The sequence below is a fragment of the Macrobrachium nipponense genome, chromosome 20 (assembly GCF_015104395.2).
Source record: "Macrobrachium nipponense isolate FS-2020 chromosome 20, ASM1510439v2, whole genome shotgun sequence".
Classification (NCBI taxonomy): domain Eukaryota; kingdom Metazoa; phylum Arthropoda; class Malacostraca; order Decapoda; family Palaemonidae; genus Macrobrachium; species Macrobrachium nipponense.
Window position 1 is genome coordinate 22111200 of NC_061089.1, and position 18132 is coordinate 22129331.

General features: G+C 35.3%; 1 protein-coding gene across 3 annotated transcripts in view; it reads right to left on the reverse strand.

Moving 5' to 3' along the window:
• Window positions 1-4985: 4985 nt before the first annotated feature.
• LOC135223262 (uncharacterized) overlaps window positions 4986-18132 on the reverse strand; it is a 13184-nt gene continuing 37 nt past the window's right edge. The window contains exons 1-4 of one of the 3 annotated variants that reach the window (XM_064261747.1): window positions 17947-18132; window positions 6912-7013; window positions 6320-6514; window positions 4986-5798 (exon numbers count right to left, since the gene is read on the reverse strand). The exon at window positions 17947-18132 is cut by the window's right edge and continues 37 nt beyond it. In XM_064261747.1, the coding sequence (XP_064117817.1) occupies window positions 5719-5798; window positions 6320-6514; window positions 6912-6972 (336 nt within the window). In that variant the 5' untranslated portion in view covers window positions 6973-7013; window positions 17947-18132 and the 3' untranslated portion in view covers window positions 4986-5718. Of the gene's footprint in view, window positions 5799-6319; window positions 6515-6911; window positions 7014-7737; window positions 7763-13122; window positions 13147-17946 lie in introns of those variants that run through there. The other 2 variants (XM_064261756.1, XM_064261752.1) reach the window with 2 other exon arrangements.

Genomic DNA, 18132 nt, shown 5'->3' on the forward strand with positions numbered 1-18132 from the left:
AAAAAGAACATTAGGGTAACATACTCATCCCAGTGTATAATGCACTCACACACACACACACACACACACATACATACTATATATATATATTGATATATATATATATATATAGATATATATAAGATAATACTATATATGTGTGTGTGTGTGTGTGTCTGTGTGTGTCTGTGTGTGTGTGTGTATGTGTGTGTGTGTGTGTATGTGTATCTTACCTCCAGGTGCTGGCACAGAAACAGCAACGGAGGCAAAGATAGCCAATGCAACAAACAGGGCAGCCTTCATAGTGGAAATTCGGTAGAGTACGCTGAAGTGAAGACAATTGACAATTACGAAAGCTATGGGGACACCTGTAAGAAAAACAAAGAAAATGGAAAAATATTTGCAATGTATATGGAAATTCTTAATTGTTTTCTGTGGACGTATGTCAATATGATATAATCCTGTGTGCTTAGAACTGCTGAAAAGTGACTTAGGTTTGACTGAGGACAACAAAACGTACTTACTCATACGTAATTTGTTTAAAATTATCAATGTAATACTCTATAGTCTTGTATTATGACAAAATTTCCATCAATAGACAAAGAAAAATTAGTAAATGAACTTTGATAAGCTTCGTAAACAAATGAAGCATATCAAAGGAAATATTCTAGCAATACTCGAAAATAAATCCTACAACGTCACAATTACCACATCAGAAGCAACAATTTTGTATCACCATAAAATTTCACAGACAAAAATAAATAAATAAATAATTGAAATAGATACATTTCAGATAACATTATCTTGGGACATGGGAATCTCCCAAATTTTCAGTGTTGTAAGTTAAAATCTTTCACCAGCATTTATACCAAATTGAGTAATCATATGGGCTTAGTTTTCATAATTCATATTTACTCTATGTCACGCAACCTTGTTTTTTTTTCCCTCTCTTTCTTTTGTAAATCATTATGTATCGTAAGACCCTTTCGAAACTTACGTATAATTTTTCGGTAATTAATTGCTTTGTTTCTGCAGCGTTAATTTTCACCTATAGCACAAGAACCAATAAACTGTGAAAATCATAAGTCTTGCATTCGGATTTGCGGATGAAACAATATTTCATAAAAAAAAATTTCTGGGAAGCAAAATCGATATTTTAGCTTCGTCTTATCTGTCAAAGTTTATCACATACATAAGATTCTCTGAGTGACAGACAGGGATATTTTTTCTAGAATGTAACACTTAAAATATACTCGTAAACGAAACGAGCCAAAATTACAGTTATGTTTACCTAACGCTGACGAGACACTAAACACTTTTACCATCAGACATCTAACTTCTCTTAAAAAGCGAAGTTAAAATTACTTTGAGTAAGTGACAACGAGGCATTATGAACAGCCATGCTTGAGCTACAATTCACCAAAATCATACGGAAAGCAAAAATGTCCACACCATCGTAACTGACAAAGTTGAAATCGAAGTTTCAAGATTAAGATGAGAGAGGATGATGTCCTTACCTAGCAGAAGTCGAATGGAGCTCTGTGACAAACGACCTGTTGTATCTCTATTTATACACGACAGTGGACAACTTCGTCAACATCACATGATTATCATGTCTCGTGGTTAATCCTTTTAATACGTTGATTCACAACGAATCTCTTCCAAATCGAAAAGAAAGAAATGTCACGTCCTTTCTTATCTCACGAGAAGGAACAGATTAATCTGGAGGCAAAACACGTTCGGTTTGAAAAGGAGTTTCTATTTTGTAAAGCGCTGCTTCCTTCAGCATGGATTTGAAGAGGTTCAAATACGTGAGATGATTATTGTAGCAGAGGAATAATATTGGCTTTGCAACGTGAGGTTCACTGTCTTGAAATTTCATTTCGTTGCTAGTTAGCGTTATTCCATAAATTTCCTTTTGTTTTACTTTTTAAACCTTTCTCCACTTGTTTATCCTTTTTGTCTTTACTTAGTCTTTCCTCTATTTTTTTTATCTAGCCAAAGTCTTCCTTTATTTTTTCTATGATTACGAAAACCACTTTAAAGACCGACTGTTATTTCAGTCGTTCAATAAAATAAAATGATAACAGGTTTAAGGCAATAAAATTGGCATCTCTTTGGCTTGACTACGATTTCTTCTTCTTCATCTTCTTCTTTTTTAGATTTCTTGAATAAATCGGTAAAGATCCCGTGGTTTTAGCGGGAGCATTAAAACCGAGCATTTCTTGGGAATCTGTCCAGCTATCAGAAACTAGCGAAAGAGATAGTGGAACGAAATACGAACTTGTCGATTATTGCATGAAAAATGTTTACAAAGATGAAAACGAGTAACGTAAATTTATGGGGGAAAATTAACGTAGCTTTAAATCATCTGCTTGAATTTTGACAAATAAATCTCTGTGGCAATTTTCAGAGACCGAATATTTTGATATTTTAAAGTTATATTCAATGGGGGGTTCCAAAAATCATACTGATCTTTTTATGAAATCCAATTCGTCCAATTGTATTTCCATTGACGATAATTACAAATTACGTAGCGGCATTTTTTTCATTCCTACGCTTTTAAGGAATTGATAACAATCTTTCATTATTCCCATAATTTATGACTAAAAAATTTCCTTGGCAGAAATCTCTGAGACACAATCTTCCTACCACCATTTGGAAATGAATTTATTCATTCGTCTATTGCCTGATGTCTCAAAGCCAGCCGATCGAACAACTAAATAAATGCAGCGAAATTCATAACTACATTTATAACATTGTTAAAATTTTCGCTTACTCGAGGAGTAGCCTACAAGCTACTTTGTAGCTGTTGTTGTTGTTGTTGTTCTTGTTGAGGGGTAGGAAACTCTAAGGTCTGAAAAAGGTGTTTCGCGCTGAGGAATTTTAGGGAAAGGATATTCATGATTTATTTATTAGAATGAAAATGTAAAAAATAAATAATGTGCATGTTAAACGGCACAGAAAAATTATTTCTAATAAAATATAGCGTATTCATTTTAATTTTCGTTGGTGAAACAACACTATTTGACCGTGGATTTTAGCACGCGCCCTGAGTAAGCTGGAAGTTGGATCACGTTTTTTTCCTAGTACCATAAAAAACTTCACGTTTTTTATTCAACTTCATAAAGTCCTCAGTACGTGATTTTTTCCTTCTCTCATTTTTGTTAATATGCCTGTTATTCATTGTCCATAACCTTTGCATTCATTTGGAGTTCAAAAATCGTAATACCTTTCCAAATCACTTACTTTTCTACGGCCTAATTTACTTTTATTTTACAGTGCCTGCAGGATACAGTGAAATTGTTGATGAACTCCAGGGTGTGAACAGAAAGCCCTTCTTTTTCTTGGTGAAAACGAATCACATGTTCCTTAGGATGCATCGAATACCTTCTTTGTAAGTAAACTCGTGATTTGTTCAGAAATTCATGCTGTCACTGCTGTTTCCATTTTCATTCAAAAAGCATGTAAAATACTCTTCATTTTCATTTTACGGGATTGTGTGTTAGATGAAAAGCGTACAGATTAACTTACCACCATGATGCAAGGTGCTGTGGTGGAATTCAATTGAATAATACAGGATTGAAAAGAGTTGAGATGTACGAATTAATGACAATTCAATGTTTCATTGTTACTTTGGTCGTGCATGATCTATGTTACAAATGAATACTTATTTTCAAGGCTCAACTAACGTGCTTTGCAAAGGGGAGCCTCCTGACAACCTGAACTATTTTATAGCCGTTCAGTTTTAAGATGAATGGAAAGCGTGACCTTATCCGTTATTACCCTCAAATATTAGATTCGTTTTAGATATGATTTTCATTTTCTTATTTTATAATCAGTATTAATTCTTAGATAAGTTTATGGTCAGGTGGTATCCATTCTACGTGTCAGATATAACTTTTTAATTCAATAGTAACTTTTCTTTTTAAAATACTAAGTGTTAAGTTTTTAACATAGCTATAACTACCTAGCACATACGCTTTCCTCTTTTATATGCTCAATTCCACAATTCATTTTTCATTTTTTTCTTTTTTAATTTCTGATGATTTTAGATTAAGAAATACTCAGTGTAGATTTTGGTACCTCTTCAAAGAGATATTAGGTCTATGGCATTATAGCTCCGTAGAAAACCATGTCTGAGACCAGAAGATTTCTAATCTTACCATTTTTATATCCCAGTGATTTCTGATATCAGTGTCCGCAAGGCCTGATGATTAACAATCTCTTGTATTCAAGGGCAGAATGCTTTTAGCTATTTTGTCCGTTAGCTAACTTCAAACCCACTCTCGCTTACTGACTGTATACTGCTTGCTTAGAGGACTGTAATAAGATCAAGGAAAATAATATTCTATTTCAGCCGAAGGATGTAACTTACTTGAATCAGTACCACGAATCAGTTCTCTGGGTGGCTTCAAGTTTTACAAATGAGAAAAATTGCTATAAACGAAAGACGAAATATTTGGTTGTAAAATATTGGAACTAACCTTTTAACTTCATATCTAATGTTCAAAGGAACAATGTAACACATACCAATACTAGCGCCTCACTGGCGTGGTCGATATGGTGTTGGCGTGCCATCTCGGTTGCAGCGAGTTCGATTCTCGAGCATTCCATTGAGGTGTGAGAGATGTGTATTTCTGGTGATAGAAGTTCACTCTCGACGTGGTTCGGAAGTCACGTAAAGCCGTTGGTCCCGTTGCTGAATAACCACTGGTTCCATGCAACGTAAAAACACCATACAAACAAACCTACTATTTCAGTTTGGTAATTCATGGAATATTCAGAAGAAAATTTCGTTTTACATATTGTTGTGAAGTAGATTATAACTTATAATGAATAAATGTTTTTGTATTGAAGAAATAAAATGTACTGGAAGTATTATAATTCTCCAAAGATTTGAGTAGTTAGATGGCTCAAGATTTCTATTCATGAAGCAGGAAAACTTTATTGTCTCGTTGCCTACAGGCAGAGACATCGGAAATAAAATGAAAAGCATTTGGTAATTGCTTTTAATCAATTATTTATTATTTTTCTCCTAAAGATTTTACTGCTACTTTTATGTGCTTTAGGTTAAAGTTCACACGTTAAACGCTAGTTTTAATAAAATATTAATGAAATTATTGTTCAAGAAAGACATATCGTACACAAAACATTATTCATATTAATAATATATACACAAAAAACCTTTAGAGAAGATGCTTAACAAAAGGTAGGAAATAGAAAAAAAAGTTAGGTTCAATTTTACATAATTAAGAAGTTCAACCTCTTCCAACTAAAGGTTCCTCTGTGCAGATCTTCTTACAAAACTGGTTGCCACTAAGACTAAGCTGCAATTGATTTAAGGGCATAGGACCTTTGGTAGGTGGTAAGAAGCAGTAATCCAACGCAAGTTTGCATCTTTCCAGATTCTTTGAGTGTTCATCATGTTGTCTGAAAGTATAGCCGAAGGATTAAATCTAAGTGGCTAGGGATGACCTCCCTGTATACCCTGTATTTTTTCATAGTTCTTAAAGTGTTGGTCAGCCTATCTGAAAGTGTCAGCTTAACTGGTCCATTTTGACTTCCCAGTACATTTCTTCAGAGTCATTTTGGCCTTTATCAGTTCAAAAGTGGCATCGAAGGCTTGGATCTTGCTTAGGTGATAAAGAATAACCTCCTCATACAGCTTGTACGTTTTCAGAGTCCTTTGGGCACTGGTGAAATTGTCCGAAAGCGTCGTTGAGGGAAAGGCGACCATTAGATGGGCACAGGACTTGGGAGGACGAGACCTCCTGGTCTGTACTTCCGGATGTAGTATGCTGCTGGTGGATTCACTGCTGGAATAGTAAAGAAAGGTGAGACTCATTTTTTGCGGTTATAAAACTTGGAAAAGGTGAGTAACACGGTATGGATTGATTCAACCAGCTCCTCGTTTAATAATAGACCCACGTATATTTGAGGATATGTTAAAGATATAGGGATGCAAATGAGCAACAAGTTTCGGGAATAAATATTGAGATGTGGGTGGTAAGTTTAATGTAAAATATTTTACCATTCTCTTATCTCTAAACTAGCTTGATGTATATTGGAACTAATCCCATATTCGTCTGAATGTCCTGTTTGAGTATTATGTATTTATTTAATAAATTTAACAGCGTGTGGATAAGGATTTAAATATGCACACCAACCATTTTATTGTTCTACGAGTTTTCATGGATTAAGAAATATATGAAAACCAAGGATTACTGCTCAACCGCGTCAAAGCTTGTAGCAAAGTTACCAACAGCGATGGACTGAATTATGTTTTCAACGAACTGTATATTGCAAATGAAATCACTAAATTCTTAATAAAACTCACTTGTTCTTTCATTGGGCAAAGAAGAAGACTCAGCTGGCGTATCAGGAATAGTCGTTAACTCCATGAATCCTTGGGTGTCTTCGGGAGCCATGTCTTCGGGAGCAGAATCTTCGGGATTAGATACGACTTCCCCACTTAGTGGGTCCTGGACTTCCCGAGCCACGCGGTATTTCGCGGGAGGAGGATCAAACACTCCTGCAGTGGGGGAAGAAAGGTCTTAAATGATCTAACCAAGGAAAACTCTTCTTCTTGAGAATGGGAAAGGGAACTTCGTTAGACAAAACAGCTTTGCTTTCAGGTAGGCATATGCATGTGTTTCAGATTTTTTAACTGACTGCGCACAACTGTCAAGTTTTATTTTTAATTTGGCTTACATCGGACATGTAATTAAACCATGCCTAGTTATATATGTTCATAAAACTCTTATGCGTTGCTGCTGCATTTTGCAGATCTGGTTATCGGCCAATGTCGAAATAATAACGATACTACGATAGTGACCTCCAGTGCAAAAAATAGTTAGACTGCCATTTCATTTCTAATTACTACGTCATTAAATTACATCTCGCAATTACAGTTTTTAAAGAACACTTACCTGCTGACGCAGATGCAATGAAAATGCCGACTATGACACCAAGTGCAAAAATAGTCCTCATTCTTCTCACTGTTTATCGTTTACCTTGAAGTGACAAACAATCTGTAAAGTTGAAAAAAAAATTATTTCTGAATTTGACTGAACTTCAAACTATCTTTGCAGAAAAATGATTGAATTTGGCTAGCAATATCTACTCGTAGGCTTCAGGTTTCTTAGGCCAGGATGATTTCCAACCAGCTAACCAGCTAAGCAATCCAGCTAAGCAATCCAGCTGACCTCAGGCCGGTTCCCTCAACAGATCTTTCCTTCCTTATCTGTCTAAAAATTTAATGACTTACTGGACCCCTTTAGGTCCACCGTTCGTCAAATTTCCTACGTTTTGCAGAACCTGGCGGCATACAGGCGACCAAAACTTTCATGGTCACATACCTGGGCATTGAATAGATAACCGTATGTAAATGAATCTCTCTCTCTCTCTCTCTCTCTCTCTCTCTCTCTCTCTCTCTCTCTCTCTCTCTCTCTCTCTCTCTCATACCTGTTTGTATGGCTCAATCTCTTTTGGTCGATGAATTTAAACACGTATATATGGCATTTATACTCACACACACATGCGCACATATGTATATATATATATATATTATATAGTATATATATATATATATATAATAATATCTATATATATAATATATATATATATATATAATATATATATGTGTGTGTGTGTGTGTGTGTGTGTGTGCGTGCGTGTGTGTGTGTGTTTTCTGTATATATAAGCACAATATGGAATTTGGTTCTAAAAGATAGAGAGAACTTGAGAAACACTTACCTCTGGCCTTATTGATGGAGATGTGACAATGGAACAGCAAGTAAGTCTCATTATATACTTGCTCACATCCACATCAGCAAATACGCTTAAGATTTTCTTTAGTGAGGTCTTTGTCTTCGATTCGGCTTTGAGGGCATTTGTCATGTAATGAGATTATTACGTGCTGTCAGGTACGACGGCCCAGCTTTGCGCTTTGTCAGTAGGGAAAGTTCTTTCTTATTCACCTTCCAACAAATTCCCTCAGAAATTGTTTGCTTGTCGTTTGTATTGCTTTTACTATATCAGAACTTACCATTTCTTTTTTCTAATCAATACTTTTCCCTTTTACCCCTATGTAAAACTTTCTTACTATAACTTCTAACATAATCTTTTATGCTTCGATTTCATCATTATTATTACAGCGACTCAGTGGCGCGGTTGGTATGGTGTTGGCGTGCCACCTCGTTGGCCGCGAGTTGAGGTGTGAGAGATGTGTATTTCTGGTGATAGAAGTTCACTCTCGACGTGGTTCGGAAGTCACGTAAAGCCATTGGTCCCGTTGCTGAATAACCACTGGTTCCATGCAACGTAAAATACACAATACAAACAAATTATTTCTATTACCATTCTCTTTGACTAAATTGCTTTCCTTTATCATCTAATATTTTTTCTTTCTACAATTTTACTAGATAAGAAAATCTGTTACCCTAGGTATGTGGACAATTTGAAAGCCAAAATCACCTAATTGTCCTGCATTCTCCAGATCATAAGATAGAAAATGTCTGCTGGTTAGTGTAGGTAAATCAAGGCCTATACAAAGGCCTTGAGGTAAATGGCCTTGAGGTAAATGAAAGAAACATTCGCTACAATATATGAAGTCTTATGCATATGCTATGTATTCTTTATATTTCGTGTTCATTTATATACCTCCCTTAGTATTTAATGTATCTCATTCTCATATGTCATGTACGATATGTAATGACAGAATCTCGCCCGTCTGGCAGTCATGTTTCGCCAGTACGGCACCGCTCAGTTTCCTTGCTTGCACATTGTTTTGCACCTCTGTGATTTGTGTATACTTCATTAGACATTAAGATTCAGGGCCTCTGTAACACGGTTTTTTCGCAATAACTTTTTATCTATGCATTTCATAAATATAACGCTTATTCAGAATACATATTATATCTACACATAAATTTTGACTGTATTCTGCATTACGTAGGTTGAATAAATTTGGTACTTACAATGTAAAAGTGACTTTTTTTGAAGACGGGCCAACTTACTCAGAGAAAAGGTTTCGAACGCACTCGTTACGTAACTTATGACAGCATTTCTTCCCTCTTTCTCGATGGATGATTGGCTATACGTAACGAAGGCTAAACCTCTGGCAACAATGGCATACAAATTTAAATACAAGCAAAGCAGTACACCTTTATGAACTCTGGAACCTCTCCACTGATAATTGTCATAATGAACAAACCAACAAAATATGTTAATAAATACAAAAACACTTCGATTATTAGTCTAACTCCCAAAATAGGTTTCCTAAGAAATTACAGTCTACTTTATAGGACACAATCAGATTGACAAGATGTAGGGAATAGTTGGTAATTTTCAAAAACATAGTAGACAAGCTTGATTTGATAACTGCTGCGTCCAATGTCAAGCAATTTTTATTTATTGGCTATCTACCTATTTACTGAAAAAAAAAAAAAAAAGCCGGTACCGTATATTGGCTTTAAACCTTCACCAATAATTATCGTCAGAATGATGACTTCATGAGGCTCCACCCACTTTCGCCTCGTTGTAATTGCAGGATAACACTGAAGGCTACCATGGGCATTGTTGGATTAGAAAATTTAACTTCTGGCTACAAAAACTAATTTCTCGAGTAGTTGTAAGTGCTAAATGATCCTCAAGGATCCCAGCAGTTGGCCTAAACGTTTAATTGATGTATATTACTGCTATTCTGTTGCGGCACTACTGCTACAGTAGTATTACTAAGCTAGCACTGATACCCCACCCACATCTATGTATCGTTCCGCCATTCATAAAGTCTTTGGGTTTCAGAGCCGATGGAGTTTTTGTCTGGTGGATGGGCGGGGCAACATTTCGTCAAAAGGTGTTTGTTTACCTTGCTTACGTAATGAATGTTTTTCGACTCTTGGCTCGTAATCATTGGCCATGGCGTCGGCTTGATCATTTTTACTCTATAAAAATTAAAACTATCGGGTTTAGGTTATTGATAATGCTGACAAAATTTATGTGTGGTTGTAAAATATACATATGACAACTTTTAGCTACATCCAATGCTTTGACAAGGAGCAAAGTCCAAAAAACCGTGTTACAGAGACCCTGAATCTCATAGTAGTGATAAGGATAACACATCGAACACACACGTGGCGCAGTGAGTAGGATTTCATTTACCTACAGTTAGGAAGTCCCTTTCCTTAGCTACTTGGTTCTTTGCTCTCATCCTTATGTTCCAGTGCAATTGCCAGCTTTTCACCTTTTTCCTTCTAAAGTTCATGCTGATATATTCTGCAGGCTTAATACCAGTCCACACCAGAAACTTTTTCTCAATGTTTAAAAACTGTTTCCCAGCAGTTTGCAAACATTCCAAAAGAATTGCAAACAGCTCGGAAGCAGGTACTAACACTGCTTGCGAACGAAATTACCTGGTGGTAACTGCACGGAAATTTTATCGGTAGATAATGTTTTGTAACAGTTTGCAGATTGTTTCCAAGTAACGTTTGCTAACACTTGAAACCATTTCTCCATACAGCTTAGAAAAGTTTGCAAACACTGAGAACAAAGTTTCCTGGTGTGGACTGGGCGAAATTGCTCCTGAATATAATGAGTTTGCCACTGAACTTCCTTAGCAAAGTAATTGCTCTCTCATAATTTGATTCGTCCTGAATTTGACCTAAAAAGGCCTGCAAGAATACTCTCGTTCAGTAAGATCCAAAGGAAAATGCTTTCAGGTATAAAGAGACTGAACAGTAGCCCTCCTTCGTTGAACTCCAAAGTCTGATAACATAACGATCATTTTTTTAAATAGTGTTACAAATTATTATCCTTCTCGTTGTTGATAAGATTTGCTTGAATTATATGACTGCCTGGTGATTTCCTGCCTTAACTTGTCAATATCAACCCAGTTTGTTTTAGAAGAGGTAAAGATTTTGTTTTCGGTTTGCCAGTACCTTGATAACCAAAATGTAACGCAATTCCATTTGCCCTCTAGGTGACCAATCCCTTCATATAAAAATGATCAACTGTGTTCAGTCTCCTTATGCAACAGAAGGCACTGAATGCCTGTACGATATAAGTTCATGAAACTCATTAGATTAAACTTAAGGTATTGCACAATGACTCAGGAGTGTCCCTTTGTCATGGTGTTAAATTCGTTATGCAACTGGGTGCAATTTGAAGACATAACTCTTTCTCCTATGCGGTGAACTAGCAGGGTGTCCTGCGCATGCTTCACATTATGCAGTTTGGTTACGTTTAGCATCATTTTTTTATAATTGCCAAAGTGTGGATGATACCTGTTATGAATACTTCCCCAGTGGCGAATGCAGCTTGAAACACATGGATCTGAAATGGTGAAGCAGGTCATAAAAACAGGAAAGATGAATGGTTCATTTTGTGATACAAGCGCAATACTTGTTTTAAAAAAAAAACTGGTTTTCTTATATATAGAAATTTTCAGATATAGAAGAAACACACACACTTATTCCTTGAATCGGCCTTGTTCAAATATGACCTCCTTTAGCTTGTTGTTTTTATAATTAAGAAATTCTACGTAAAGAACTGATAAACTAGCAATTGAAAATGCTACTAATTCGGGAAGATTTAAATAGCAAAATGTAATATATTTTTTCATCTTTAAACAACTATATATATCATTGTCATCCATAATTAGCGAATTTTATTCGATTTTGTTGATGTTTTAGGTGAAAGTTTTCAAGTTGAAGAAATTAGCATCATGCTTATTGAGTTTATAGAACATGTGTAACGCCGACCATGAAAAAGAATAATTTTACATGATAACAATAGTTGCTGTAATTATGCATCATTTACTTCACTTTAATCCCTTTAACAGTGTTAACACTGGAGACTTTGATTCAACATTCATACGGTGACAGCGCTGTGTTCCGGTCTAAAACTTGCAAGAGCTGATACATAATGGTAGAAATTTGCAAAGCATAAGAGGAAGAGTATAAGTATTAGCACTTGAGGTCAGAGCTCCATTTACGAAATTTTTCTAAGCGAATTTTCATGCCTTTGATATTAGACCCATGCCATGCTTTCGGTGTTATAATATGGACCACAGTGTGAGATGAACATTAACTGATCGCAAAAAGAAAAAATTTACAAATAAAATCTAATATATCTAGTGTTTAGCTGTAAGAGAGGATTACCATAATTTGATTTGTTACAGATTTGAACATTTCGGTTCATAAATAATTCGCTTGGATATGAAATGAAGTTGATTAGGCAGGTAAGAAGGTAGGTGCAGACTTTTCTGAAAACTTTCTTCTTCCATAAATTTGTGGGTGTGAATCTACTGACGATACTTTTGTGATTACATAAACAAAAACCGTTATCGATTCGTTTTCACTGCCGAGTCAGCATTTTAGGTTCGTTCAGCATCATTTCTTGAAAAGAATTGCATCTTGGAAACTCGTCAGTCCTGATCCGGTTCGATTCACGGAATTGGTCGGACGGGTCTAGGATCCCTCTGGGAATCATTTCTGGAAAGAGAAGATGAAAGTTTGGGCGCAACTCTAATTCCAAAGTTTGTTATATTGCAGTGAATTATAAACTGCTTAGACATATATACATTTTCAGAACTAAGAAGGTTTTTTGAAACAAGACCATTGCCCTACTCATTTTAACAATTTCCTTTTGCTCCTATATTAATCAACTTTGAAGCTACACCCGGTAAAAAAAATTATCTCTCTTTAATCTCTAATGATAAAACGTCTTCAGGCATGGTGACCCACGACTGTCTACAAAAGCTGTGGAAATAAGGAGAGATCTTCCAATGCCCACAGAAATAAGAAACGTCCAATATACAATACCATTCGCCACTCACAATGCATCACAAGAGAAGCCGACCTGACTTCGCTGTTAAAGAAGTGCGGAAGCAGAAAGCTTTAGTAACCCGGCTGACACTGACAGGCCCCACGACAGGGTGAACATGACGAAGCCAGCGCCGGAGAGGATTAGCGCCGTATCCAAATCCCTCTCGGCATCATGTGATTAACGCTCATGAATCCCTCGCTAATCCCAACGTGTCAAGGGTCGGGGATCGACTCATTGTCACGGGTCTTAAGGCCTAACCCTAGGGACAGCGGCAGTTTCCTCCGTGCAAACCTTCTTGGGGGGTATATTACTTACTGGTAGTGACATACCGGCTCTCACTCGTTCCCTGCCACCATCGCTGCCGAGTCCTGCAGTAAGTGCCAAGGAGACTTAGTTTGTTTGAAGGATAGATTCCTTTAATGTGGTCCAAATCATAATATATGTATATATATATATATATATATATATATATATATATATATATATATATATATATATATATGTATATTGATCAGCTTCACTGAAAACTCGACGCTTCCCATCCATTCGGTGGTTCGAATCCACCTAGTGACGAAATGCTTACCACTTATAAATTCCCATTCGGTGTTTATTCACTGCAGCTAAATGTTTGTGATTACAAGAAAAATTTCATGGTGTATAATATACACCATGAATTTTTGTCATATACACTGTATATGACAAAAAGTTCCTTATATAATTAATATAATATAAATATATATAATATATCTATATATATTATATTATATAATATACATATATATATACACTTCAAGCATACATACTGACATACATACATTTTAACCATAAAGATCTCCAAACTTCTCAGTTTCTTCGTATTTTTTTAGATGCACTTATCGCTACAGTCCGTGGATTCAGATGGGAAATGAGCGTCAAAGCCAGTGGAATTAGAACTAATAATAAACACTAATAAGAATGAAGTACCGTTTACCTCACTGTGCCTTTTGGCAACGTAGTAGGCTAAGAAAGGAAAGGGCTTCTTCATTTATTCCCCATCTGAATCCAAGGCTTGTAGTGAATACACAGGCCACTGAAGATCGAGAAGTTAAGAGGTCCTTGAAGTTATGATATATATATATATATATATATTATCATATATATATATATATATATATATGTGTGTGTGTGTGTGTGTGTGTGTGTGTGTGTGTGTGTGTGTGTCTGTGTCATGTAACAAATATCAACACCCGAAATGAATAGTGAATCCCGCCTTCGACAGAATTGTGCACGATCATGATAAAATGGCTTTCAGATGATATATGAATCATTGTTGGGAGAAACTCTCTATCACGAGAGTATATATAATGTTCTGAGGGGTCCACAATAATAATAAAAAAATGTTAAGAGTTTGTGATTTAAAAACACTTTATATAGTTTTCGAAACCTTCCTTGAAGATGAACCTAGGGAAGGCCTCGAAAACTTTATAGTGTTTTTAAATTATTCACCAACTCTTAACATTTTTTTTTATTATTGTGGACCCCTTAGAACATATGAATCATTGTTATTTTTACCAGCCTTGACCATGTAAAACATGTTAACTTCACATATGGTACTGACACTCTATACTTGTATAATTACTTACAATAATTTGCATTTATTTTGCTGGGGACTGTTTTCATTTACAAAGTAGAGCCAAAAAATAATTTCATTATTTACCTAAGTTATTTTTGTCTACTTCTGTTAACCTTCAGAAACAATTTACAAAAAAAAAAGTATTTAAGGTGCCCAAAGGTTCTGACGCAACAACAGTTATTCAAATGTATCCATCATTTTTCAAGGAACTGGTACAGCTGTAATTATGATGGCAGCAACAGAGTGAGGGAGTTGGGAAAACAATTGCTACGATAACCTAATGATCTGGCTCAATTTCATTTCAGACCTCCAAAATAAAATGAGGACCTTCGTTTTATTGTGCCTTGTGGCCATGGTTGCCATAGCAACAGCAATGCCCGCGCCAGCGCCACCAGGCCTCTTAATACCAGGTAAGAAGAAGTACTTCTCCTTCTTCTTCTTCTTCTTCTTCTTAATACCAGATAAGAAGAGGTATCTTCTTCTTCTTCTTCTTCTTCTTCTTAACCAGGTAGTCTTCTTTTCTTCTTCTTCTTATCTTCTCTTAAAAAAATACTTGGTTCTAATTTCCTTTCCTTCTTTTCTCTTAATACCAGGTAAGAAGAAGTATCTTCTTCTTCTTCTATTAAAAAAAAAGACAGGGCAACTCGACGTTAAATTGGATAAGAAAATTGACCTCGATTTCTTCCTAGAATGTCTTTCAAAAGCCTCGTCTAGTTCTTGTAACCTACTAAATAGCACAAAACTTACCTTCTTTAGGTTAGAATATTTGCTACATTTGCAGTTGCGTCATGTCTCATTGTGTAGGTGTGTGATTTTACGTACCAGTGGAAAATATCACTTGTTATGTCAAGAATAGATAAAATCAAACGTAATCAATGTAATTGTTTTGTTGTAGAATTTCTGTGTTTTGAAAGCGTAGGACAATGGTTATTTAGTAGTTCAGATTTATTCACTCTTTTTCAGTTCCCTTGCATGACAGGGGTGATATCCTAATCAATAGGATTTTAAATGTAAATTATTGGTAGCCAAGATATTTCATGTATAATATAAAATTTTTAGCAAAAGTATTACATAAATAAAAAAAAAATATGATGCAAAACATAGTGGAAAGTATAATTTCTAAGGACAAAAAATGTCAGTTATAATAAAAACTATTTATTGAAGCAATCGAATGTTATCTTAAAACTGAATAACTAGAGCGACTGCATTGTGCATGTCAGTATATCTTAACTTATCGCTTACTCAGGGAGTAAGCCCACAAACTACTTTGTTGTTCTTTTTCTTGGTGGGGGGGTGGTGGGGTAGGAAGGTCTATGGAAGAGCCTAAAAGTTCTGAAAAATGTGTTTTGCTTTGAGTTAAAGATACAGGAAAGTGTTTGGATAGGATATTTATGATTTACTTATTAGAATGAAAATGTAAAAAATAAATAATGTGTATATTAAAAGTAGAGAAAAATTATTCCTAATAAAATATAGAGTATTTATTTTAATTTTCGTTGGTGAAACAAGGCTCTATTTGACCATAGATTTTAGCATGTTTTAATTTGTGTTCTAAGTTAGGAATATAAAGTTTATAACTTATGTGTGAGAGGAAAATTTTGCATGTGTCCAGAGTAAGCTGGAGATCGGATCACGCCTTGTTTTGTTTAGGATCTGAAATCAAAGTGGATGGATCTTTAATCAGTAGGCATAGGTCTTCTAACTAATTGATTATTACTTCCAAAAAAAAAAAAAAAAGTATAAAGTGCTTATGATTATGAAAACTTTTTGTCCTTACATGTAAACTTGATATTCCGTGATTGAAACGCGAATCAAGAGGAAGATAATCGTTTGAGGTACTCGATCTGACAGTTTGTTCTTGCAAATCAACCTTTTCTCTTAAATAGTCTTCAAAATATGGGATGTCCAATAGAATCTACCATTTGATAAAGACCAATACGTATCAACTTCGCTATAGTGTGCTTCCGTTGTAACCAGTGTTTTTCAGAATTTTCACCAGTCGCCATTTCTTTCATTTTATTAATACTTGAAGCAAAGGGGAACAAGGACAAATAAGGTCTTGAGCGACCATAAACAGTTTATAAATGTCTGACCCATCCTTTTCGATTTTAAGATATTTTGCTGACGTTATTTTCTTCATGTAGATTTTTTACATGATTATCATCGCTTTTTTTTTCGAAAAAGTGGCCATGTTCAATTTCACATAAGTTAGTGTAGGTAAAGATAGCATAAAAAAAAAAAGGTTATTGCATTGAAAACTAAAGATCTTATGATTTTTAGCATCAAGTGATTTGCAAAAGATATTTAGAATAGTTTTAATATTAGTTTAGATTCTCTGATGCCTATTTGCCTACGAACTTTACCAAAATGCACATTTTAGCACAGCAGAATTAAGTTAGTGAGTATAAAATCTGCTAAAAAGCCCCAAAAATTACATTCTTTGCCTTAAGCTGACACAAATCATACGGAAATACAAACCTCATGAGCATAACTATTAAATAATCTATGATGTGCAATTTGTGAGGCTTGAACTATGACGAATTTCGAAAGTTCATTAACTGGCGCGGGCTCTGGATTAGATATTTATTAGATTCTTTTAGCATATGTCGTAAGCAGCTTCGGTAAAATTGACAGCTCTCGGTAGGCAATGAACCATTACTTGCACCATGAGTATTATGTAGAATATTCATATGAACTACTTTGTTTTTCATTTTTAGGTGAAGTCTTGTGGTAGGTTCCAAAAGCAGAAGAGTGGTGAATGAATATTTCTGAATAGTCATGATTATTTTGTCAATTTTTGGTTACTGCTAACATTGCTCCCTCTGTTCGTTGTATGGTGTTTTTAAGACACAGTTTTTTTTGTTTTTCCATTCGCACAGGACATCGTAAATACCACTCATCTGCTTTTGGAGGTGAGCATGATATTATATACTTTGTTTACTATCTAGTAAATGGCTTAACAGACGAAATGTTCAGTTGCTTTGCTTGTCTGAATAATTCTACACTGGCCACATGCAAGATGCTTCTCTAGAAATAGAATGAGGATCAGTAATTTCGAACTGCATAAGACATGGCTGTTGACTTAAATACAAAGACGCTGCTGATGCATGCTTCTTATTGATAGACTGCTCTATTTAATTTCCAAGTCTTATTTAGCCTACCCATTGCTTGGTGTCCTAAATTTTTCCTTAAATTCCAACCAAACATATGGAAGATGAGGCCTCAGTGATCTTTTCATCCTTTTGAGAACACCGTGTCCTGATTAGTCCTATTTTCCTTGTAGATATTCTAAGTTCCATCTCTCTTTTCGTAAAAACTGGGGTGCTGGGCTGGGTGAAAGATATCATCTTCCTATTCCAAGTTTGTCGTTACCTAATTTAAATTGTCTATTCAATATCCAACTATTTCGTTAGACTTCCTCACCAAGGATCATTACATTTTCTATATATTTCACTTGCAATCATGATAAACAAGATTAGGGTAAGCCTATTAACATTTAAGAAGCGAACTCAGTTTCCACTACTCACGCCTGGCAATGAGGTGTTGCGTAGCATTAAGTTCGCCGATGAAAACTGTGCCAAAGTTAGACGTTTGAAAGCAAAGAAAAATAGTTTCTTTATCGATGTGGATTAACAGAGAGTCAAAACATAGAACTAAATTTAGCACTGATTCTTGCTCAAGCGCACAGTCCAGTAATTAAAAAGATTAGATAA